At 33.9% G+C, this 26,988-nt stretch overlaps 1 protein-coding gene across 3 annotated transcripts in view; it reads left to right on the top strand.

Annotated features, from left to right (window-relative positions):
- The window catches only part of STK31 (serine/threonine kinase 31), a 66,356-nt gene that overhangs the window by 22,561 nt on the left and 16,807 nt on the right, over nucleotides 1–26,988 (top strand). For all 3 annotated transcript variants that reach the window (XM_043463381.1, XM_043463382.1, XM_043463383.1), the window contains exons 10-22: nucleotides 668–827; nucleotides 3,696–3,818; nucleotides 9,513–9,692; nucleotides 11,269–11,385; nucleotides 12,370–12,489; nucleotides 13,576–13,707; nucleotides 14,889–14,990; nucleotides 16,601–16,681; nucleotides 18,417–18,542; nucleotides 19,153–19,278; nucleotides 20,775–20,861; nucleotides 21,571–21,720; nucleotides 25,458–25,580. In XM_043463381.1, coding sequence (XP_043319316.1) covers nucleotides 668–827; nucleotides 3,696–3,818; nucleotides 9,513–9,692; nucleotides 11,269–11,385; nucleotides 12,370–12,489; nucleotides 13,576–13,707; nucleotides 14,889–14,990; nucleotides 16,601–16,681; nucleotides 18,417–18,542; nucleotides 19,153–19,278; nucleotides 20,775–20,861; nucleotides 21,571–21,720; nucleotides 25,458–25,580 — 1,627 coding nt within the window. The remainder of the gene's footprint in view (nucleotides 1–667; nucleotides 828–3,695; nucleotides 3,819–9,512; nucleotides 9,693–11,268; nucleotides 11,386–12,369; nucleotides 12,490–13,575; nucleotides 13,708–14,888; nucleotides 14,991–16,600; nucleotides 16,682–18,416; nucleotides 18,543–19,152; nucleotides 19,279–20,774; nucleotides 20,862–21,570; nucleotides 21,721–25,457; nucleotides 25,581–26,988) is intronic.

Genomic DNA, 26,988 nt, shown 5'->3' with positions numbered 1-26,988 from the left:
ATCTGTCAGTCAGCATCTGGTTTATAGGTTTTAAATAGTTTGAGTAATCAGGTCTCTCTAGAAGTTAATCAGCTTTTAGTGCACAGCCCAAGTGACTACACTGGCAAAGCTGTGAGACAGACTTCAGACCAAAACAGTTCAATATATTTTGACCTGTATTTGAGGAAATAGTGTGCTATTAGAATGGTAGAAGTCTAGTTGGAAGCTAAAACAAATACAATGGTGAGTTTTGGTTTTCCTAATTGGCCTCTCTGATTGCTTTGTTGGGGTGTTTTTTGGTTTTTTTTTGGATTTTTTGGATTTTTTTTTAAGATTATGCAAATGCTGGTCTGCTTTTTAAGGTACAAGGACTCTGTGCCTTCATCTTGATAAAATTGGCTTAAATATAACATTTTTAAAGAAGTATTTACAAATCTAATTTTATATCATTTGAATTCTGCACTTTTGAAGCTTTTTATATAAAATACTTAATTTTTTCCCAGTGAAATGTATTTTTAGTTAACGTTTGTATCAAAGTTATCTATGATTTTATATAGTTTTAGAAAATACCTCTTCAGAGCCAGTGTTGTAAATAGTAACTTTTGACAATTACTATTTGTGTAATTTTTTTCTCACACCATCTTAAACATTTCATGATCTTTTCCTTTTGCTATTTTTTTTTAAACAGACGTGTCAGTATCAGTGTTCGTTTTGGAAATGACCTTTCAGATGCTATACAAGTGTTGGATGAAGACCGCTTTACTATCCCAGCTTCTTTGAATGAATTAGAGCTAATTTGGGCAGAATATAATCTGGCTCAGGAGAAGATTCAAACTTGTGAGAATGTGGTGGGTCAAGAATTTTTCTCCATTGTGATTTTTAATCTGTTGAATATAAGGAGATAATATCTTTCAAAAAAGCAGAAGGACTGCAGATATTGTAATGATACTTTACATGAAATCTTTAACTTTTGGAGTATCTTCATATTAGTAATTTGATTTCTTTTGTTGCCTTAGAAGAAAGGTAAGATAAATGAGTAGTGATTGTGGAAAAGGGTTAACAAAATCTTTTCCCCTTTTGTCTGAGAATTTACCTCTCTTCCCTTGGTAATTTGATAAATTGAAATTTCAGTCATGTTACTGGCAACATTGTTCAGGTAAATAAAATCCCTGCTTGGTAAATTGTATCTGGATTAAGAGGAACTCCAAACTACAAATACTAAACAACTGGGCATACTCCTTGAGGAACCCTGGAAGCTATACCTATAAGAGAATGGTTTTTAAGGGGCATGAGGCTTATAAGCTGGAATGACTCCCACGCCTGCTAATGTGGATCTTCTGGTGGGAGGGGCGTGCTTTGTGCTCCAGTACAGGACTCTGCCTTACTGGTAAACGCTCTCTTAACCATCCGTTGAGAGGTGGTTATACGTGGGTGCCTCCCTGGTGGCTCAGACGGTAAAGCGCCTGCCTGCAATCTGGGAGACCCGGGTTTGATCCCTGAGTAGAGAAGATCCCCTGGAGAAGGAAATGGCAATCTACTCCAGTGCCTTTGTCTGGAAAATCCCCATGGATGAAGGAGCCTGGTAGGCTACAGTCCATGGGGTCGCAAAGAGTCGGACACAACTGAGTGACTTTGCTTTCCTTTCGTTTTCTTTATATGTGGGTAGGGAAGGGATATGAAGAATGGAATATTTCATGTGAATTCTTAATTAGTGTAGGTACAAATTAGTGTAGGTAGTGTAGGTTATTTTTTCCTGTGGGAGTTTTATTTATTATACTCAGCTGAGTGGAACTCCATGTTTTTCATATAAGATATCTGATACAATAATCATAGCTTTCCATAGTACCTATGAGCTCTATACTTGGGTTTGGAGTTGTCCTGTCTTAAGTATTGGTGGTTTCTGCCTCTGAAGATTGTACCCTAAAAGTCTTATTCCCTAGTCATACTTAGTTTGGCCAGTTGGCAGCCTAACTGGCTCTGAATGAGAAAAGTAAATAGGATAACTAAGCCTTTGGAAATGCCAGGAATATTTAATTGGGTTAGGGGATTAGATTTGGGTTATTTTACACGTTAGACCTCTACTGGTCACTTGTGATGATAGACAACAAAAGGTGACAGAAGTAATAATTTTTGAATCTTTTAGAAACACGTATGTATAGGTACTTTATAAACATGGGCATTTTTGCTCCTCAGGAAAATGAGGCCCACAGGGTTTAAGGAAATTGCTCAAGATTACATACTTCTAAATGTTAATCTGGAATTTGAAGCCAGATGTCTTGATTGCAAAGTGTAGTCTATTTCCATTTAAACCATACTGCCATCATTAAAATATTTCACAATTATTTTCATGTAGTAAGATGAAAATTGAAAAAGAACTGCTTTTTAACTTTTGTCATTTGAAAATAGGAAAGTGATTCAGGACATGGAGGGGAAAAGGACTTACTATGTCAGATCTGGTGTTCTAGTAGGACGCATGTGATTTCTAAAGCAGTTTGTCTCCACTCCTGCTACCGTTTCAGGACTTCTTTTGGGCTTTATTGCCCTATAGTTCGTTTGACAGGTTGAAGAGTAGATTACTATAGGTTATTAAGGACAGAGGCATGATTGTCCCTCAGATAAAGTTGTCTTTTTATTTCCCTTGTATTTAATTTGCATCTTAAAATTGTTATTTTCATTTATATATTTTGCACAATTCTTTAATTCGATTGCCATGTGTACTTTTAAAAACGTTTTTTATTTGTGTATTTATTTTTGGCTGTGCTGGGTCTTCATTGCTGCACAAACTTTTCTCCAGTTCTGGCACACGGGGGCTACTCTCTAGTTGTGATGCGTGGCTTCTCTTGTTGCGGAGCACAGGCTATATAGAGCACCAGGGCTTTAGTAGTTGTGCTTCCTGGGCTGTAGAGAACAGGGTCAATAGTTGTGGCACATGGACTTAGTTAGCTGCTCCATGGCATGCTTCCCAGACTGAATCCGTGTCTCCTGCATTGACAGACTGACTCTTTACCACTGAACCACCAGAAAAGCCCACCATGTGTACTTTTGACGAAAGAGAGTCTTTTCTTTTGTCTTCATAATTAGTTATATAAAGGTCTGGTTGAGCTTACACAAAAAAGAATATTCTAAAATTCGGACTTTTAAGTGTATATACCTCTGTTACAAGTAGTAGAGACACAAATTTAAGACGTGGTCCTATCCCTCTATCTACTTCGGGTATAGGACAAATATATAAATGGGTAGTTTTAATATAGTTTATTAAGAACTATAATAGAGCTAATGCATAGGGTTCTTGGATATCTCTCATATCTGTTTCCAGGCATAGCTTCTTGGGTGAACTGAAGGTTTTATCCTGTTGGGAGATTAACTAAATCTTGAAAGATAAATAGATGAAGGAATTGAGCATGGGGTGGGAGTAGGAAGGAGGCAGTATGTAATTAGTCACAGACACTTGTATAATTTTCTTAAATTTTATTGTTTTGGAAAAGTAAAGATGAACAGAGCAGAATTGTGGGATTTAAATCTTATTTCTAATTAAGGGAAAGAAACTTTGTCAGTTTGGTGATCTAAGAAGAGAGGGGTTTGTCTTAGATATTACTATGTTGGAGAATGTAATGTTAAATTTTGCTAGTTTTAAGAGATCAGTTCTTTTCATATAGGTCAGTGTGTAAAAACACCTGATATATTAATGATGGTTATTCCCTTTTTCCTTCCTTCAGAGTGAGGGGAATATTTTGATTGCCGAAAGAAATGAAGTACAACAGAAGCTGTACATGGCAGTAGAAGTTTTTATTCTGGAAGTTGATGAGTTCTCTCTTAATAAACGCTTAAAAACATTGCAGGTTGGAATTTTAAAAGATATTAAATATACATTAAAATATGTTTACCATTTGAGAAGTGAAATTAGCATTTGCCTTTAGACTTCAGACAGTACTGATAGCTGCAGAACTTTTTCTTTTCTTTGATGAATCCTAGTTTCTTTTTAATGATGTTAAAATTTTATATTGATATATTTAATATGTTTTTATATATATATGTATGTAGGTACGTATCCTGCAAGCAAGGTAAAATAGTCAGGCATATAAGGCTTGTTAGAGCAGCATTCATTGGGAAAATTCAGAGAGACAGGAGCAGTAGTAGCAAGCAGGTTAGCCATTTTTCTGCAGAAAATCTAGTAAAGCCTTTATGTCAGAGTTAGGGAGAGGGATCTTGATCCTTGAGTGATAATGGCTTCTAAGATCTGTAGATAAGAGTACAGTAGCTCATAAGATATTGTGGAACCTTATCTTAAGTCAAATCCTATCATCTCAGAAATGACTAATTTGAAGTGAATGAGCACAACAGTGTTTCCATTCCACCTATTAGCATAGTATTTCTTTCTGCTTATTGGGATCTTTTATATCTTTTAATGATGTTTAAAATTTTCTCTGTAAGTCCTCATGCATTTTCTTCATTTAACTCCAAGATGTTTATACTTCTGCTTCCTTTTGTGAATGCTGTCTTACTTTCAATTCCCTTGTTCTTTTGATGGTATAGAGGGAAACTAATGATTTTTATATATTGATGCTTTTCTGGTAACTCTGCTGAACTCTTTTTTAGTTTTTTTTTAGTTGATACTCTTTGAGCTTTCTATGTGATTATATCATTTGAACAGAATAACCCTCTTCTACTCCTACATTTTATGTATCTTTGAATTTTTACTGCTTTTGACAGTATCTTTAATACCAAGCTGAATACTAGCTATCTTGTTTTGGACTGTAGGGGAGGGGATAAGCTTGCTGGAAAACTGGCGAAAAGGTTATTAAGGGACATCTGAGCACTAGTGTCTTTCTGTCCACCTGGTTGAAGATGTTGTTGTTCAGTCACTCAGTCGTGTCTGACTGTGACCTCATGGACTGCAGCACGCCAGACTTCCCTTTCCTTCACTGTCTCCTGGAGTTTGCTCAAACTCATGTCCGTTGAGTCGGTAATGCCATCCAGCCATCTCATCCTCTGTCATCCCCTTCTCCTCCTGCCTTCAGTCTTTCCTAGCATCAGGGTCTTTTCCAATGAGTTGTCTCTTTGCATCAGGTGGCCAGAGTATTGAAGCTTCAGCTTCAGCGTCAGTCCTTCCAATGAATATTCAGGACCAGTTTCTTTTAGGATTGATTGCTTTGCTGTCCTTGCTATCCAGGGGACTTTCCAGGTTGAGTCTTCTCCAGCACCACAATTTGAAGGCATCAGTTCTTCAGTGCTCAGCCTTTTTTATTGTCCAGCTCACATATCTGTACATTACTACTGAAAAAAACTATAGCTTTGACTATATGGACCTGACCTTTGTTGGCAAAGTAATGTCTCTGCTTTTTAATATGCTGTCTAGGTTTGTTAAAGCTTTTCTTCCAAGGAGCAGGCATCTTTTAATTTCATGACTACAGTCACCATCTGTAGTGATTTTGGAGCCCAAGAAAGTAAAGTCTGGCACTGTTTCCAGTATTTCCCCATCTGTTTGCCATGCATAAAGTGGTGGGACTGGATGCCATGATCTTAGTTTTTTGAATTTTGAGTTTTAAGCCAGCTTTTTTTACTTCTTTCTTTCACCTTCATCAAGGGGCTCTTTAATTCTTTGCTTTCTGCCATGAGGATGGTATCATCTGCATATCTGAGGTTACTGGTATTTCTCCCGGCAGTCTTGATTCCAGTTGTGCTTCATCCAGCCCAGCATTTCTCATGATGTACTCTGCATATAAATTAAATAAGCAGGGTGACAATATACAGCCTTAATGTATTCCTTTCCCAATTTGGAACAGTTCCATATCCTGTTCTATTGCTTCTTGACCTCCTGCATACATGTTTCTCAGGAGGCAGGTAAGGTGGTCTAGTATTCCCATCTCTTTAAGATAATTTTCCACAGTTTGTTGCGATCTGCACAGTCAAAGGCTTTAGCTTAATCAATGAAGTAGAAATAGATCTTTTGCTGGAATTCTCTAGATTTTTATACAATCCAGCGGATGTTAGCAATTTGATTAAAGATGTAGTTTTCCTGTTACTGTGTATGGTTGAGGAACCATTGGAGCCATTATTTGAAACATTTTCTTAAGTAGATTGAATAAATAGTATAGGTTATTCCGGAGTGGTGAAATAAGATTTGCATAGAAAAGGACAGTGATGTAAGAATTCACCTGTCTGCAGTGCAGCTTCTTTACTCTGTAATGGTTTATTTCTTCTCATTAACTGTTACAGAGTTAAAGGATCGGCAACCAAGATCATTTTAAGACTCTTTTCTTTTTAAAGTTTAATCTTAAAAGACTTTATGCCAAATCTGGTTTGTCTCCCTTTCTACTCTTCCCTTCTGTCACCAGATCATTCTTAAATTTCTCTTTATTTTGCTGAAAAATAGTTAATTTTTATTTATTTTCTTCAAGTAATTAAGCAATATAACTTATACTTTTATAATGAAGATCAAAGAAGTGAAATGTCATGATATTTGATTTCATTAGCATTTATTGAGGCTTCTTTTGTGGCCTACAATACACGGTTAATGTTTTATGACTGTTTTTATAAATTCAAGAAGAAAATATATTCTGGGTTTTTTGTGTGCAGTTTCTGATCTACAGCTTAAGCTATGATCTGAAACTTTAATCTTCTGTATCTTTGCTTAGCTTTTTATCTGATCATTTTGTAAGTTTTGATTTTTTTTTATATTTTCTAGTTAATATATATTCTAGTTTTCTTTAATTTTTCAAAATATTTCAGAGCTTATTGTTAAGTGTTAATGAATTCATGATTGTTACGTATTTTAAACTGTGTATTTTTAAACTATTAGGTAATAATAGTTTTCCCTTAAGGTGCTTTGGGATAAAATTTTATTTTTGTTTCCTTTTAAAATTCTTATCCTACTTGTCTTTCTGGTTAATATTTGCCTTATATATAGTTTCTTTTTCTCTTCCTTTTATTTTATATGTCTCTCTTAGACAACACTCCAGTCAATCATTTTTTAAAAGAATCAAACATTTAAATCTGCCTTTTAATGGGTAACTTAGTTGATTTATATATAATTACTATTTTATTAGAACTTATTTCTGTGATTATTTTTGTGTTTCTGTTTATCATGATTTATTTTTTTTTCCTCTTTTTCTACCCTCTTCCCTTTATACCTTAGAACATTCTCACTTGCCTCTGGTGGGTCTTGTCTGTCTGTATCTCTCTCCCAAATACCAGCTAACCAAACAACCACAATTGTTGTCTACGATTTTACTCACAGATTGTTACAGGTATTGTATATGATAACTGAAGTAACAAACTTTGTAGAGTTGAGTTATTTTCTGACTCTTACTTCATAAATTGTTGGATATCTTTTGGTTCACTCTGTATTTTAGAGTACTCTCTGAGAGTCCTTTAAAGCAGGGTTTGAGTGGTTGATTTTGTGAGGTATTAAATGTCTCAGGATACCGTATTTAAACAATTCAAATATTTAAGCAGTTGCTTACATTTAAACTCTTTTCAATAGTTATTTAATGAACTATAAAATATCTTAGCTCCAAAGGCCATTTTCTCCTGAGATTTTTGACAATAATAATCCATTGTTTTCTTATTTCTGTAGTTGTTGATATGAGTCTCATTTCTGTCCTAATCAATAGTCACTAATTGATTCTTTGCTGTATTTCTTCTGCCATTTAACGAAACCATTGTGTTCTTTATTTCAAAAATTATTTTTCATGCTTAATAATTTCAGTTGGTTATTATTTATAATTACTTGGTCTTGCTTTATGTTTCCAATATTCTTTCTATTTTTGAGAAGATTTGTTATGCTTATTTTGAGTTCTTACTGTTATCTGGACCATTGATTTTGCTTCCTTTTTATAAGGTGGCTTAGTTTGTTGTATTTCTTTCAGAGTGCTTGCGTTATTGACACATTTCATCATCCCCTGTACTTCTCCTCAGGACTGCACATTCTCTTGAAGAATTATCAACTGTCTTGGTGTGCTGTTATGTGCGTATGTGTTAGTGTGGAAGAGGGACCTTGGGAAGAGTGAAAGCTTGGACCATAACTTTGGAGACTTCAGGTGGATTTAGGGAATAGGATAAGCTTGCTTCTCAGAACTTACACAGTTGCAGTCTGGGCTCAACTACTACTTACTGGCTTCTGCTCTAGATAATCTTACTCTTCAGAGGACATCTCAGTCCCTCTCCATCAGCCTTTCCTCTTTTCCAGGGGTTGCTACCCTTGGGTGTAAATGCTACTGGGTATTCAGGGAAGGGGAAGAATGCTTGGCCAACTCTTCTGTGCTGGTTATCACTTTTTGCCTCATCTAGTTTTCTGTACTGTGCTTGTATAAACCCATTGCCTCTTGTTTGTGCTGCTGCTTTCTTGCCTAGTCTGAGGAAGAAAGAAGAACATATGAAGAAAAAATTCTCTTTTCTCAAGATGATTCTCTGCTGTGGTACAGGCTGTTTCCTACGTGCAGTAATTGTATTCATTCAGTGCTAAGTACCAACCATCTTCTTTCTCTCTAAGGGTTTTTCAGTTTTGTGATAAAATTTTCTGGATCTATTAAGTTTTCCTCTTGTCTCTCTGATGTTTCTCGGGTCTTAGTCCTGGAGGGAGCCATCAAGCTCTCTTGTCTCTTCCAGTCCTTTCTAAAACTGCTTTTAAATGTATATTCTTGTTCAGTAGCTCGGTCATGTACAGCTCTTTGCGACCCTATGGACTGCAGCATGCCAGTCTTCCTTGTCCTTCACTATTTCCCTGAGTTGGCTCGAATTCATGTCCATTGAGTCGATAATGCCATCCAATCACTTCATCCTCTGTTGCCCCCTTCTCCTCCTGCCTTCAGTCTTTCCCAGCATCAGGGTCATTTCCAGTGAGTTGGCTCTTCGTGTCAGGTGGCCAAAGTATTGAAGCTTCAGCTTGAGCATCAGTCCTTCCAGTGAATGTTCAGGACTGATTTCCTTTAGGATGGACTGGTTTGGTCTCTTTGCATCCAAGGGACACTCAAGAGTCTTCTCCAACACTATAGTTTGAAAGCATCAATTCTTCAGTGCTCAGCCTTTTTTATTGTCCAGCTCTCACATCCATACATGACTACTGGGAAGATCAAAACTATATGGACCTTTGTTGTCAAAGTGATGTCTCTGCTTTTTAATACGCTGTCTAGATATGTATGCTTAATGTCTTTCCTTAATTGGAATTATTTGTACAATTTGTGTGTTTATTTTTACTTAGCAGTAGCCCTTAGAAATTTCCATATCAGGACAAAATAGATTCTTATGTAAAGTCAGAAAAAAGAGGATACTTTCTACTTAATTAAAAACCTAAGACTTTAAAGCCTTCTGTTTATAACCTTAATTCATTTAATGAACTTTTACTATTATAATCCAAATAAATCACCTTCTAGGTAGTTTTATGCTTTTATGTTTAGATATTCAAAGTTTTATTTATAAACTTCTCGAAGATAGGGATTCAATATACCACTTCATTGTCTCTCAGATTCTAATATGGTGCTTTACTCTTAATATAAAGTTAATTAACTTTAATAAACAGAAGTATCTCTCTGCAGGATTTGTCAGCCTCTTTAGAAGCAGTATATGGACAGGCCAAAGAAGGAATTAACTCTGAAGAAATACTGGAGAAATTTAATGACTGGAGGCGTAATAAAAGAGAGGAGTTCACCAGTGTTAGAAATGAAACAGAGATCTGTATACAACGTCTTGTAGCATGGTTCCAGAGTACTTTAAAGGTAACAGGAGTTCTGTTGCCTGGTGATGTTGTAGCATAAACCAGGGAATATATATTTTAAAATTTTCCACATGTAATTTACTTTTTTCTGAGAGCAAGGGAGGGAGAGGGGGAGAGAGAGAAAAAAGAGAAAAAATGAGAATGCTGGGATAGAAGAGTGAGGGATTTACATATTTACATTCTCTGTTTAGGATGTATATGAAGACAACTTCAGTCAAGCAACAGGTGTAAGATAATATATGGAGTTTATTACAACTGAAGTGTTTATTTTACAGCTATAGTTGTAGCGATAACGGTATGTGCTTTAGAAGATAGAGCTTTCCTCTTTTTGGTTTCTTTTTTAGAAAGATATATGTGTTTTAACATTAGTTGGCTAACTAGTCATGGTTAAAATGTTTGGCAGTGTTTAAGTCATTCAGGTTTTAATGATCTTAAATGTCTTAAAGATATGTAAAATGGGAAATATTAGTCTTGTTATTAAATATTAGAAAAGATGTCTTACAGTTTTTTTAGTTCCTATTTATTATTGTGAAAACACTACATAATTTTCTAAAAGGCTTTGAGGCATGGGTTTGTATAATGTACTCAGAACCCTAACTGAATTTTAGCCTAATTTTGTTACTGATTCTCTGTTATTCTGTCTGCTTTGCAACCTCCTGAGCAAGGACAAAGATACCTGTGGTCTCATTTATCTCTCTTGTGTGATTGGCTTCCACATATGCATTTCTAGCTTTGTTTTGGGAAAAAAAAGCTTTTAATCTCCAGCTACTTCTAGAATTCTTCTTTTTTGATGCGTTCTTTTGGATTCATTAACATAACTTAAGTTATTTCTTTGTCTTGTTTTGTTTCAGAATCATCCTTCTGTTTAGGTTGTCTGTTATCTTTCATTTCCATTGCTGTTTCCCAAATCTAGACATCCATAATCACAGATTTGAACCTCTGAAATCAGAGTGACTGCTTATGACCTTTATGTTCTATATTATAATTTGGACCCATGATTTTATTCTATTTTGTACCTTATTATAAAGTCTGTTTCCTGATAGGAATTACCTTAGTTTTCTTAATGAGATGAAAACTATCAGAGTTTAATTTTTAACTTTTATTCTTTAGATTCCTCAATTCTAGTGGGTCATCATTAAATATCAGGTATAATCATACCCATTCCTTTGTATAAAGGCTGGTTTTGTCTACCTACCATCTGTCCAATTTGAACTTGCCACCTGAGCAGTCAATGTTCTTTACCAGTTTTTAGTTGGACAGTCTCTTTTAATTATTCCCTCAAAACATCTTGGTCTTGTCCCTGTTTTTTTCTCATACTTTTCCTCTGTATTGTCCTCTCATCTCTCTTAACCACTAATTACTTTAACAAAAATCTGTATTTTCTTTAAGTGTGTAAGGTGTGTGTACCTTTTCTTTTCCCATGCATAAGGTTTTTGAAGGTAGTACTTTATATTTCTAATGTTTATTTCCCCCACATTATGCAATACATAGGCTAATGCTCTGCTCCAAGTATAAGGATATAATATTAATTGGAATAATTAAATGAGATAATTCATGTTTTTATTTTTACAAATGAGGCCTTTGATCTGTCTCTGGAAGAATCACTGATTTCTGATGACACAATTGATAATATTGATGAAATCCTGGAGAATACCGAGTCAGGTGTCTGCAAGGAGCTGAAGATATCTCAGATTGTGAGTACTGATATTCCTTAAAGCTAAGTGTTTTTTTTTAACTAGGTAGGCTTAGCTTTCCTTGTAAAAGCCTGTCTGAAATACTAATACTGCCAAGTTCTAATCCAAACACAATGAGAAGTCTTATTCTTCCACAGGGTAATATTTTCATTTTAGTAGGATATTTCACATCAAGAAAAAAAAAATCTAATGTTTAATTCTAGGAAAACAACTCTTAGGTTAATCTGATTCTGTCAGATTTCAGTAGCACTTAATTCTTAAGTCTGTCATACCCAGTAACCACAAGATAAGACTCTTCAGAGTTTGTAAAAACTTGAAATAAAATCTGAGAGACCTTTTGGAAGTGAATACACAAGATTGATTAGTAGCTCTCTTTCTGTACTGTATATATTCTGTGTAAAGCTAAAAATTAGTGTATTTTGTAATGTTAATACTGCTCACTGGGACTCCTAACTAGCTTTTTAGGTTGCTTACTAAATTGGTTATGTTCTTTATTTTGGTTATATTGTTTATTTTGGTTGATTATGTTATTTTGCTTGTTTCTCTTTTCCCTTTGTAATTTTATACAAAGTGACATTAAAAAAATACATATGCATTACTGTATTTCCCCACCATCAACTGTCAAGTTGTCCTTATTTAGATGGTTTTGTCAGGCTTGATTTTAGACATGGTTGTTAATAAAAATAATTTTGAAGTTCTATATATTGTTTAGTTTTTATATTTAGCATAGTAGTACTCCTGATTTCTTTTAATGCTCTAGTTTAGACAGCTTTAGGAATAATAGTGTTATGGGAATAAAATTTCCCATATGAACATCTTTGACATCAGTTTCTCTTCTCCCTAGAAAAAGATCTATGTTTAAAAAATATTTTGAAATATACAAATTTGTTAAAGGTATCATTTTGAATTTTGTCCATTGTTATCAAAAGTTTTAATTATTTTGTACTCCTTTATATATAATTCTGTGTGTGTAATTTCATTTAGGAACAAGGTGATGCAGACAAGGAGATCATTTTAAAAACATGTAGTCAAGTACTACAAAAGATCCGTTCAGAGGAAAGCCTTATTGCCACAGTACAATCCAAGTACAAGGACAGTGTTGAGGTTGGAGTATGCTTTATATTATTGGTCTTATATACAGATGCTTTGAAATTTTTAGTACTTAAACTTTTCTTAAGTAGTTAACACCCACTGTGTAGATAAATTATTTACTATTTCTGGAAAAATACTATAGCCGTTTTTAGCTGGTTTATAATTAAACTCACCCTATAGTGGAAATGGCAATTTTACTGATAAAATACATTGAGATTTTTTTTTTTAAATCTTTGGTTTTTCTTACACTCTCCAAAACATAACTTTTATCTTTTTCTTTCTGCTTTTACAACTTTACAGTAGAAAACTTGCTATATACAGAAAGATAAGGAGTAGAAATAAAAACATTGATTGTATTCCCCTTAGCTTAAGAGATATTCAGTGCTAGTTTTCAGAGTATTTCCTTTTTGAATGGTAAATTATATGTACATATGAATATTATGTGTATTGCATCATTTTGTAAACTGTTTTGAAAATGTTTTTGTCATTTAATGATTTTTCATGAACATTTTCCCATATGATTAATAATTCTTCTATACTGTGATTGTGAGTGAATAAAACATCATCTCTTGCATAGATATATGATGTTATTTAACCTTTCATCTGTGTTAGATATTAAGTTTACTTCCATTTTTTTTTACCTTGAAGCTGTATGTAGTTTTTGTACATAATCTTGTGTATTTCCTCAAGTAGATTCCTAAAAATCATTAATTACTTATTCAAAAGGAATGAATATTCTTGAAACTTGATATATATTGTCAAACTACTTTTGAAAAAGATAAATTCAGTTTACACCCTCACTGGAAATTCCCTTTTGTATTTTCTTTAGCAAAGTGTGTCTCACTGTATGTCCAGCTTGAAATATTTTTTACCTTTGCTCCTTTGATTGCTAGAACGATATTCTTCTAAATAGATATGCAGAAAATCAAGAAGTCAGTGGGTAGCATTGTCTTGTTGGAAATTGTAGAATTTTTTATTTCAATCTGAGCTCAGTAAATATTAATTGAATCTTAATAGAGAGTTAGAGTGGTCAGGTGACTGTTCAATAAATATTACTGTTTGTGTGTTGAAAATATAACAACTCTTTCTCTCACTTAGTTTAAGAAACAGATTATTGAATGTTTAAATAAGAGCCCCAGCGTGGATCACTTGCTCTCCATTAAAAAGACACTGAAAAGCTTAAAGGCTCGACTGAGATGGAAATTGGTTGAAAAGAATAATTTGGAAGAAGTAAGAAAACAGTTGGTTCTTAATGAACTCTGTGTGTACCTAATTTTACTTGGGGTCTGCTTCTTAAATACACTCTTTAAAATTATTCACTTTTTGTTTTATATATTTTCTCTCTTTTTCCGTCTGTGTTTGTAAGTTACTACGTTAATAATGTAAAACATTTTTCTATGTCATGAAATGTTTTCTAAAAACATTTTACATGGTTGCTTTGGTTGTTAGTAACATAAATGTTTTTGAGTAATTTAAAAAACTTTTCACTTGGACTGTTACAATGTCTATTAAAAACAAGCCTGTTACATGCTGAGACGTGACAGGGTGCTCCCCCAAAGGTAGGATTTTGTCATAAAGATCAGGATATCTTTTGTTAACTCTCTTTTTAACAGCTGGACATAGTATTTCTTGCAGATATTTTAAATTGTTTATACATGTAATAGAACAAGAAGAATTAGGACACTTTTAGCCTTTAGGCTTGAAACTTCGTGAATAAATTCCATTTACTTATCAAAGGGGTTTACATTATATCTTAATGCAACTTTAATTAGCTTTCTTCCTCATTGGAGCAGTTAAGCTTGGAGTGGAACTAATAGTTTAAAATTTTTCTAGTTTTATCCTATTCTGGGCTGTAGGACATGAGGTCTTTTTTAGTTTAATTTTTTAACTTTATAGAAATACATCTAACCTTAAAGACATGTACTTTCTAAGGAGACTTATTATCATTAGTGTTTACAGAGTCTTTATGAGTCCTACATTGTTTTTCCTGTAGTAGGCATGCCACATGTTTACTGATTCTTTAAAATCAAGTCTTACATGGAGAAAGATTCCATGGAATTTAATTGTATTCTGGTTCCTATTCTTGATATTTATTTTATGGTGGCAGTTGGTCATCTTAGAGAAAATCTACAGCAGATTAAGAGATAAGAAAAATCTATGCAATAGACTTTATGGCTTTATTTTTATAATCCCTTTTTGTAGGTTTTGGTAAATTCAGGGTTAGAATAAACTAATATTAAACTAATATTAATTCGACAATTATGAGGGACTGTTAAGTGCTAGATACGGAAGGATACATAAAAATCAGACAGTGATTTGCCATAGAAGTTGCATTAATTCTTACTAGGAAGAACTTGTTTTCAGTCTACTTTAATAAGCCTGTAAAGTCACTTTTTTCTTTCTGGTTAAAGTCTGATGACCATGATGGATCTGAGATTGAAAAAATAAAACAAGAAATAACTCAGTTACGGAATAGTGTCTTTCAGGGAATTAATCATGAGCAGGAGGAATATGTAAGTATTTGATTCTTTGAAATGTTGAATTAGTTTTAACTCTAAAAATTGCATTCAAATATCTGTTTTTATGAAGTGGACTGTAATCACAAGGCTAGAGGTTTTATTGGCATAGTTATGTTGGTATGGGGGCTTCCCTGGTGGGTCAGATGGTAATTTGCCTGCAGTGCAGGAGATTCGGGTTTGATCCCCTGTGTTGGGAAGATCCCCTGGAGAAGGGCTTGACTATCCACTCTGGTAGTCTTGCCTGGAGAATTCCTTGGACAGAGGATCCTGGCAGTCTGTAGTCCACAGTGTCGCAAAGAGTCAGACACAACTAAGCAACTAACTGTTTATAGAATAATATTTATGTGAATTTAGATATCAATTTCTGATGACAAAATTATTTCATAACCATTGTTCCAGATGTGAAAATTGCAGAAAAGTATAAAGAAATATCATCTGTTTCTCAGTCGGTGGTGAGTGAGTGAAGTTGCCCAGTCGTGTCCGACTCTTTGCAACCCCGTGGACTGTAGCCTAACCAGGCTTCTCTCTCCATGGGATTCTCCAGGCAAGAATACTGGAGTAGGTTGCCAAACAGTAGTATAATTACATTAAACTTTTGACTTATCTTCCTTTTAGTCTTATTTTTACAAGAATCAAGATTATATCACAGACAATTTTGCACCACTACTTGTTTTTTGTTTAACATAAAGCCCAAAGATTTTTCCTTTATTAAAATCTATATGATTATTATTTTAGCTTAAAACTGCAGTGAAAACATTAACAGGGCACCATAATTTAGTTGAGTTTTACAAAATAAAACTACTGAGTTGAGGGTAAGTTTCACCACTGATTTTTGTTACTTTGGAAGCATCAGTCAGCATATCTTGTCTTTAAAATGGAAACAATATTGCATTTTATATTTTAGGGATGTTATGGGAAGAAAAGGAAGGTAAGAAACAGTGCTCTGAAGAATAAAAGTACTATGAAAATAATAGGCACTTTATTATGTGATATGTAGCAAACTTACCTGTGTGTACTTCATTATTCACCTTGTGAATCTTGTATAAAATAACTGTCTCCTGTGAACTAAATAAATGTCTGGAAATTTTACTGAATAAAACATGTGATAAGTGACTTTTCTAAGGATATTCAGTTAACACATTTGCTTCAAAGTAGCTTTTGTAGAGCTACATATTTATTTTTTTCTTTCCAGGCTTTTATGATTAATTTTTTTTCCTAAATGAAATAGCCAGTATTTTAAAATGTTACTGTGTTCTTATATTTTGAGAACTAGTGACAATTTATGATTCCAGTTGATTTTTCATCACATTTTTTTCATTTTAGCTTGGAAGTGAGTGTGGACTTTGACTTTAGGCAAGATTTTGTGCCTGTATATGTAAGCCAAGCTTAAAATTTGTAATTAACTTTTTCTTCTGTTAGTAAAGTTGAAGCTTGCTTTTCATTTATTGTAGTAGAAGGCAAAATCAGTGATTTTATGTCTTATGAGGTTATATATATATATTATTAGATAAGAAATCTTGTTAGATGTTTGATAAGGGAGGTACCAGGATATACAGTTGAATATACATTGATCTATAATAAAAACATTTATTTTTAAAATTTAGGCGAAGCTGAGTAGCTTAGTACAAAAATGGTTCCCTGAGCTTCCTCTACTTCATCCTGAAATAGGATTACTTAAGTACATGGTAAGCTTTGTTTCCTTTGAGAATTACTACTATGCAGAGTGCTGAAAAGTGATGATGTTACAATTATGTGTCAATGTTAAATCTATAATATTCTCACTATAAAAATGTTTCTGCTGAATGATTTTTAGTATTGTTAGGACTTTCTCAAGACTCTCTTTCATACTTGCATACTGCATTTTAATTTTTATATCAATTTGCATGTTTTCTGTATTTTCTCTTCTCATGACTAAAGAGAAAACATTTTGCATAGCACTTATTTGAATTAAAGGTGTTTATTTTTTGAAATGATGAAGCAATTTTACCTCCTGTTCTAAGAGTTAGAATAAAAGCAGGACTGTGATAGTCATGAAGAATTTATAAACAGAATGTATCTTTTAAAGCAGGCTGGAAAAATTATCCTGGAGAAGTTGAGGTAGAAGTTAAGGTAGATATGTTAATGTGAGTATGATTTTCTAGGCAGTCAGGATTCAAAGCTAGGAGATCAGTATATTAGATAGGACACTGTGGAGCAGGATTGGTAATCTCTGGCTCTCAGAGCAGAGTCTGTTAACTCTATGTTTTATTATTTTGTCTGCTGCCCATGAGGGTCTAGAGGAGATGTTTATTCTTTAACATTGTTTAGAATGTTAAAGTTCATGATAATAGCTTAAATATAGTACCTAAAGGAATGTTCACATAGATGTCTGAACTGGTAAATATGTAAGATTAAAGTTCATGATAATAGCTTAAATATAGTACCTAAAGGAATGTTCACATAGATGTCTGAACTGATAAATATGTAAGATTAAAGTCCTGTAAACTGTTAAAGCAATTATTAAATAATCTTTTCAGACTAGACTTTAAAATAGTGTGAGATTTTTCTTGCGATTATTTAATTTTGCTTAGAGACTATTTTATGTAGGATGCATGAATAAGTATGTGATACCATATGGGGCTTGAAAATTAATTTCAAAAATACACTAATCTGTTTTATTGTGAAAGATTATAAAAAGGTAGAATCATGGCTTATGGATACCCTTAATTATTTTAAGGTGTTTTCCTGTGATATGTGCTTTAGGAAATCCCCTGTAGGTTGATTATATATTGTGGATTACTTAAATATGGTTACAACACTTAAAAAAACAAAATAATTTCACAGTCGCTACTATTATTAATAAGACTATACCACAGTAAATCTCAGCTTGATTTAAAATGTCAATAGTCATGTTTTAGTGCAAAAAGTTATTCCTTTTAAAAAGTATACAGAATACAGTATACAGGAATACAGAGTAGAATTAAATTATTTGAAAGAAATTTTCAATTTTGAGGATTCCATTTCAAACAGAGGCAGGGGTGTTAGAACTCTGTTAGTTCTTAGAACTGTGTTAGTCTTAATTTTTGAACTTCTCATTCCCATTCTACAGCCTTTTTATTTTTCATCATTTTAATATTTTTTAGGAAATACGTTAAGTTTCCCAAGTAACATCAGGGTTCCTTGGAAGCAGGGTTCATCCCGGTCATTTTCAGAATCTCTTATAGAGGTGTAGCATGATTAAGTGTATGGTGATTACATTCTGGGCGGGAATTCAAGTGCCAGGAAATAGAAAAAATATAAAACTTTAAATATTTTTATTTTATTGGTGCTTGCAGTAGAGTTCATGATATCCAATCCATCTGATGGTATGTAACTAATTTTGTTATTTGAAAGTGCTGTGGTGGTTTGGTTTCTTGAACTGTAACAAAAACTTATTCTTAGAACTCTGGTGGTCTTCTTACAATGAGCTTGGAAAGAGATCTTCTTGATGCTGAGCCTATGAAGGAGCTTAGCAGCAAGCGTCCTTTGATATGTTCTGAGGTTAACGGGCAGATAATTCTTTTAAAGGTAAGTTTAAGTTCTCTGGACTTGTGGGAGATTCAGAGAAGTACCTTTGGTGGGGGTACTTTTATAGGAAAGTAAAGACCCACTGTTTATTTTCTAAATTATATGAATTAGCTGGTATGATTATGTTTCCAGTTTGGTTGCCATGACTACCTTGTATTTAAAGTTTCCCTCATTTCCCTAAATAATATGTGTTTTTAATAGGATATACTTGCTTTTCTTTTTTCAGGAGAACTTAATATGATCTAGCTAAGAGCCCTTCAAAGTTCTTATTTTTCTTATGTTTCTATTTGAAATCTCAACTGTTTTGCCAACACAGTCTTTTATTCTTTGATTTCTTCTCTTCATTGACCTGCAAAACTGTTAATCATAATAGTTAGGATAATTAATTTGGCCTTAGTGGGTATATATTGTAGACTATATTTTAAGCTACTGATAGAATTGTTCTTTTCTTTTTAAATTATATCATTTAAAGCAGATAGGAAAACTACTCATGCAATTAAAAAATAAATTTAGATGTATTTTAACTTACATAAAATTTAAGTTGAAATGATATATAGTTAGAGTGAGATTTTAATCTTAGGACTTCCACTTCCTGTTTTTTTGGTAAAAGGGCTATTCTGTGGATGTCGACACAGAAGCCAGGGTAATTCAGAGAGCAGCCGCCTATCACAGAGCTTGGAAAGAAGCTCAAGGAGAATCTGGGTTGCTACCACTGATATTCTTATTTTTGTGTAAGGTAAAGTTTTTATGCTAATCTCTTTCAGAAAATATTTTATTTAAAATGTTTTAGCTACAAGCTTTACAGAAGTAATTCCTTTTAATTTTTTAATTGAATATATAGTTGATTTACAATTTTGTGTTAATTTCAGGTATACAGCATAGCACAGTATTTTTGCAGATTATATTCCATTGTAAGATAATGGGTATAATTCCCTGTATTACATAGTAAATCTTTTTTGCTTATCTATTTTATATATAATAGTTTGTATCTATTAATCCCATACCCCTCATATGTCCCTTGTACTTTCCATCTCCTGTTTGGTAACCACAGTTTGTTTTTTATGTCTGTGAGTCTGGTTCTGTTTTGCATATATATTCATTTGTATTATTTTTTAGATTCCATATATAAGTGATATCATATAGTATTTGTCTTTCTCTGAGTTATTTCACTAAGCAGAATATGCTCTAGGTCCATCCGCATTGCAGCAAATGGCAATGTATATCCCATTGTATATACCACATCTTCTTAATTCACTCATTTGTAAATGACATTTGGGTTACATCCATGTCTTGACCACTGTAAATAGTGCTGTTTTGAACACTGAAGTGTATATATCTTCAGGATTTTTGTTGTTGTTGTTACTGTTTTATGGATATATACCCAGAAGTAGGATTGCTGGATTGTATGGTGGTTCTGTTTTTAGTTTTTTAAGGAACTCCATCTGTTTTCCTTAGTGGCTGTACCAGTTTACATTACCACCAAAAATGTAAGGGCTCCCTTTTCTCCATATCTTCTCCAAAATTTGTTTTTTGTAGATTTTTTTGATGATAGCCCTTCTGATAGCTGTGAGGTGATAGCTAGCTCATTGTGGTTTTGATTTGCACTTCTCTAATAATTAGTGATACTGAACATCTTTCCCTGTGCCTGTTAGCCATCTATATGTCTTCTTTGGAAACATATCTATTCTTCTGCTTATTTTTGTTTTTAATATCAAGTTGTATGAACTGTTTGTATATTTTGGGTATGAACTACTTGTTAGTCACATCATTTTTTTAATATTTTCTCCCATTCCGTAGGTTGTCTTCATTTTGTTGATGGATTCTTTTGCTGTGCAAAGCTTTTAAGTTTATTTAGACAGTCTTTTCAACAAGTGGTGCTGGGAAAGCTGGATAGTGACATATGGAACAATGAAATTATAGCATTCCCTCACACCATATACAAAAATAAACTCAAAATAGTTTAATACCTAAATGTAAGACAGGAAACCATAGAGCTCCTAGAAAAGAATATATATGAACTCTGACATAAATTGTTAGCAGTGTTTTCTTGTATCAGTCTCCCAAGCAAAAGAAAAAAGCAAAAGTAAACAGTTGAGACCTAATTAAATTTAAAAGATTTTGCACAGCAGAGTAGTAATTCTTTGTGAAAAATTATTTTGTACAATCATTGTATACTAAAGATGTATTGAAGAATTTTTCACTTAGATTCTCATTTCCTGTTTTGCTTCTTAGTCTGATCCTATGGCTTATCTGATGGTCCCATATTATCCTAGGGCAAATCTGAATGCTGTTCAGTCCAGCATGCCTTTAACTTCAGAAGTAAGTAAAAAAAAACACATTATTTCCATAGATGTGTCTAGTGAGAAAGTATCACCTAAAGTTTTTTGAGGGTACGCTGCGCACTTTCAGTGTACAGTTTTGATTATTTAATTGTCACATCACCCCTGGGATATGAGTTATCCCATTATATACAGATTAGAAAAGTGATGCTTACAGAGATTAAAGTGACTGGTACAGGGTTCCTCATCCAGAGGCTGAACTAGGACTTGGGGTTGGAACTTTTTGGCACCAAAGCGTAATCCTTATAACTATTAGACTGTGTCGTATGTAAATTGTATAGTATAGCTCTTGGTCTTAAGCAGTAGCTTTCATTTCTGTTGTAAATTTGAATTCGTAATAACAGTAAACAATGACCTGATTCTTTCTGCACAGTAACACTCTTTCAGCCTCTTTTCTTTTCTAGATGGTCTATGGTCATTGTTTGTAATTCAAGTCTTCTTAGAGACTATAGTCTTTAAGTCATATTAAACATATATATACACACACATATGTGATATATATATTTACATGATATTACCAGTTACATAATCAGGACTTCTGGCCTTTAATTCTTTCTCTGTGCTATATTGTTTTTAAAGGTTCATTTTGAGGAAGCTTAGTCACTTCTGAAAAAGTCTTTTAAGTAGAGAAAAGGTTCAGTTATTAAAATGATTTGTCTACTTCCTGACTTCTTTTGTGTTATCTATAGGAAGCTTTAAAGGTCATGAAAGGTGTAGCCCAGGGCCTTCATACATTGCACAAGGCTGACATAATTCATGGATCACTTCATCAGAACAATGTTTTTGCTTTAAACCGTCAACATGGAATTGTTGGAGATTTTGACTTCACCAAATCTGTGGTAAAATATAGTGGTTTTGTAAATAAGTTCTAGATTTCATTTAGTATTATTAGGCACTTTTGTATCATATGGTAATTTATTATAAGATCTTTGCCTTAAGGTATGTCATGTAGTGTAAGCTATTACTCTGTTATCAGCTAGATGCTAGGGCAAGAGTTTCTAAATTTGTTCATTAAAATTTTTTTAACCATAAGTTTTAGGAGCAACCTGAAATTATAGTCAATAGCATTGACAATATTAGCATTAATTATTTTATCAGTTGGAGCTTTCCTGGTGGCTCAGTGGTAAAGAATCTGTCTGTCAGTGCAGGAGATGTGGGTTCAATCCTTGGGAGAAGGACATGGCAACCCACGCCTGTATTCTTGTCTTGGAAATCCCATGGGTAGACGAGCCTGATGGGCTACAGTCCATGGAGTCACAAAAGAGTGGGACATAACTTAGAGACCAAATAACAACAGCAAACAACAATCATTTTATGATCATCAAGAAATATTTAATTGCTAGAATACACAAGGAAAAGTAGATGACCATCTCCTGTCTCCCCATCTGCTGGTGCTCTCCCAATCAAAGGATTAGATTTAGATATACATGCTTTGCTATTTTTTGATTAGCGGGCTTTTTTAGAAACTTGGGAATCTTGGACTTTTCCATTTAGTTTAAGTTCTAGTTTGATGACATTGGCTATTAATTTGGTGTCATGTTACCTTAGAAGAGGCAGTTTGTAGGAATAACATATATCAAATAGAATATTGTAATATTTTTTTCTTTTTGGTAGAGTAAGTAGTTTCAAAATACAATCACAAGGGAGCATTTCTCTTTATTAAAATATAATTCACATATAATGTGTACATTTCAGTACTAATTTTAATATAGTCACAATATTTGGGCATTTTAAAACCATAATCAAAAAAGACACATGTACCTTAATGTTCACTGCAGCACAATTTACAATAGCTAGGCCATGGAAGCAACCTAGATGTTCATCAAAACAGATCAACGGATAAAGAAGTTGTGGTATATAGACCCACAGTCACCACTGTGGGTATATATAGACCCACAGTCACCACTGTCTAATTCTGAAACATTTTTATCACCCTCAGAAAGAAACCCCATACTGCTTTGCAGTCACTCCTCCTTTCTTCCTCTGTTAAGTCTCTTGGAAACCATTGATCCACTTTCTGTCCCTATGGACTTATTATGGACATTTTCTGCGTATGGAATCATATAATATGTGGCTTTTTGTGATTAGCATATTTCATTCTGCATAATGTTTTCAAGATGTATCCATCTTGTGGCATGTGCCTGAACTTCATTGCTTTTCTAAAAAAATTTTTTATAACATAACATTTATTTCAGAATGTATTCCAGTATCAAATGGTAAAGTTCAACAGTGCAAAACTGAAATTGCTTTTGCACCAATTTAATAATTTTACACATGATAATCCATATGTTTCATTGCTACTCTCTCAATTCTTCCTACCCCTCTCCTTCCCCAGCTGTGTCCCTAAGTCCATTCTTTGTGTCTCTCTCTACTGCTGCCTTGCAGATAGGTTCATCAGTACCATCTTTCTAGATTCCATATATATAATTAATATATGATATTTACCATTCTCTTTATGACTTACTTCACTTTGTATAATAGGCTCTAGGTTCATCCACCTCATTGGGACTGACTGAAATGCATTCCTTTATATGGCTGAATAATATTCCAGTGGGTATATATACCACAAGTTCTTTATCCGTTGATCTGTTTTGATGAACATCTAGGTTGCTTCCATGGCCTAGCTATTGTAAATAGTGCTGCAGTGAACATTAAGGTACATGTGTCTTTTTTGATTATGGTTTTAAAATGCCCAAATAGTATTTCATTGTATGGATTTACTGTACTTTGTTTTTACATTCATCAGTTTGTGGGTACTTGGGTTTCTACTTTTTGATTATTACAAATAATGCTTCTGTGAACATCAGTATCCAAGTTTTTGTGTGGAGATATGTTTTCCTAGGGAAGGAATTATTGGGTTATATGGTAGATGTCTGAGTTTCACTTTTTAAGAAACAAAGCTGTTTTCCAAAGTGTCTGTACTGTTTTACATACTCATCAGTGATAATATGAGGATTCCAGTTTCTCAACATCCTTGCCAATATTTATTGTGTGTGGAGTTCCCGTTTGACTAGTAAAAGTCCGAATGCTTTATATATTGGTCATGTGCAGGTCATAGAATAATGCCACCTGTTTATGTACAGTTTCAGTGGTTTTCATGTGGTACCTCAAAAAGATGAGAAAATAAAAATGTAAAACTGTAATGAAATGCTTGATTATAGAGAATTTATACAAATAAAATTTGCTGAAAGATTTATTTTATATTTATTTAAAGATTAGGATAACATCTGAAAAATAACTGAACTGTGTGTTTAAAAGTTCTCTATTCTTAGGAATCCTGATTAGTTTACCAAGGCATGCCATTCTCTCAGCTATAAATGCGAGTCCAAGGTACTCTTCCTGTTTATGCTGATTTGTCAGCTGTTACCTGCGTGCTCAGTTGCTTCAGTCATGTCCGACTCTTTGTGACCCCCCCAGCCAGGCTCTTCTGTCCATGAGACTTTCCTAGCAAGAATACTGGGGTGGGTTGCCGTTTCCTCCTCCAGATCTTCTCAATCCAGGGATCGAAGCCATATCTTGTGTGTCTCCTGCACTGTGGTGGATTCTTTACCATTGAGCCACTGGGGAAACCCTTAAAATGATTTATTCTGAAATATGGATTGAACTCACCTCTTGCTTCATTTTTTTACCCTAATTTCTGTTGAAGTACTAACTGGAAGAAGAGTAATTTGAAAAGTAGTCCATAGTCAAAAACATTGCTTTTCAGACTTTACACTGCATGTGATTCTCCTGGGTATCTTGTTAAAATGCAGTTTTTAGAAATTGAGGTGAAATTAGTATATGACATTATATGTTTCAAGTGTGCATAAAATGCAGGTTTTTATTCAGCATTTCTGCAGTGGAAATTTTGTGTTTCTAAGAAGTTCCCAGGTGTTAGTATAGCTACTGGTCTTTGGAAGTATTACTCCCAAACTATCCTACTCTGAGAAGCAAGGATAAGGATGGTAGGAGAAGATAATTAACACTTAGCAATATATGCTAAGTAATTAGTGTGGTGATTACCTTTACCTTTCAATAACTCTAAGGTAGTTACAAGTTAATTTCCTTTGGACAAATTAATTAATTTAGGCTCAAAGAGATTAAAGCCAATGGTCATAGCAAGTAAATGACAGAGTGAGTATTGCAGTCAAGGTTTATCTGAATCCAGGGTTCATGTTCTTGTAATTGATCATCCTTTTGACACATTAGATATGGTATACTTAGAAAATGGTCAGTAGGGAAGGAAAGTGTGTTTTTAAAAATTACTTATAATTTTCAGAGTTAGAAAAAAGCACTACCTCTTGCCCTTGTGAAGTGTATTTTTAAAGAAAGTACTAAATTTTATTGATTCAGTGACTTTTAATATTTAATCTGGCGTCTACAATGTGCAGTGTAACCATAGTCTCACTGTTAAATTTCATGAGAACTGATTTTAAGAGCTGTTTATAATAGTGGAAATTAGGTTAAAATATTTCAAAGCGGAGAGAGAATAAAATATTTCAAATGAATATTTTTTGTGTTGATTAAATGCAAATTGCTTCACAGAAAGCTGCCTCAACTGTGTTGCCTCTAAAATATTTGACCTACTGTTTTGTAGAGTCAGCGAGCCTCAGTGAACATGATGGTTGGTGACTTAAGTTTGCTATCACCTGAACTGAAAATGGGAAAACCTGCTTCTCCGAGTTCTGACTTATATGCTTATGGCTGCCTTTTATTGTGGGTATGTTACATTTTTATTGAAACAAATCAGTCATTTTGTTGTTAAGTGCTTAGTTGCTCACTCATGTCCAACTCTTTGCCATCCCATGGACTGTATCCCGCCAGACTCTTCTGTCCATGGGGATTCTCCAGAATACTGGAATGGAGTGCCATTACCTCCTCCAAAGGATCTTCCCAGCCCAGTGATAGAACCCAGGTCTCCTGCATTGCAGACGGATTTTTTACTGTGATCCATGAGGGAAGCTCAGGATTGCCACCACTGAGCAGCTAACACTTTCACTTTTCACAGGAATACAATGAGGAGAAAAGGTCATTTTTGCCTTTATAATAATGCATTATACAGGGATATATAGTGTGTGTAGATATACACATACAGATGTGTTATATTTCAGTATAAGAAAGTGATGATGATCTGAAGTCATTTTCTTCAATATATTAAAATGTCTCTGAACATGTAGAGACATTTGTAATAACAAGAAGTGGGAGAACCCAGATGTCCATAAACAGGTAAATGGATAAATAGTCTACTGCATATCCATTGGAATACTTGTTATCGTTTTTATTTAGTTGCTAAGTTGTGTCCGACTCTTTGTGACCCCATGGACTGTAGCCCGCCAGGCTCCTCTGTCCATGGGATTTCCCAGGCAAGAATACTGGAGTGGGTTGCCATTTCCTTCTCCAGGAGATCTTCCTAACCCAGGGACTGAACCCACGTCTCCTGCATTGGCAAGCAGATTGTTTACCCCTGAGCCACCAGGGAAGCCCCATTGGAATACTACTAAGTAATAAAAAGGAATGAAGTATTACTACAAGCATGCCTTGTACTATTGCTCTTCACTCTGTTGCACTTTGCAGATACTGTATTTTTTATATACTGAAGATTTGTGGCAACTCTGCATTGTCAGAGTATGGTTGGCATTTTTTAGCAATTAAGTATTCTTAAAGTGTGTATATTGTTTTTTAGACATAATGCTATTGCATATTTAATACGCTATGGGAAACCAAAAAAATTGTCTCACTTTTTTATTGCAATTTTCACTTCATTGCAGTGGTCTAGAACTGAATTCTCACTGCCTCCAAAGTATGCCTTTATACCCAGTAATATGGAGGAATCTCAAAATAATTCTTTGAAGTTAAAAAAGCCAAAGGAAAGAAAGAATGCATACTTATGGTTCTCTTTATATAGAATTCTAAAAAGTGCAGACTTAACCAACGGTGATAGGAGATTTGCAGTGATCTGGGGTTTGAGGATAGAGGGGCAGGGAGGGATAGATTACAAAAGGGCACAAGGAAATGGTTTTGGCATGATCACCATGTTCATCGATAGTGATGATGATTTTGTAGGAGTATATATCATATGTACTTTAAATGCACGTGGTTTAGTGTACATGACTTACACCTCAATAAAG

Source organism: Cervus canadensis, chromosome 3 (genome assembly GCF_019320065.1).
Source record: "Cervus canadensis isolate Bull #8, Minnesota chromosome 3, ASM1932006v1, whole genome shotgun sequence".
Lineage (NCBI taxonomy): Eukaryota > Metazoa > Chordata > Mammalia > Artiodactyla > Cervidae > Cervus > Cervus canadensis.
Note: the sequence above shows the minus strand (reverse complement) of the source record. Positions and strands in the feature narration are given on the sequence as shown.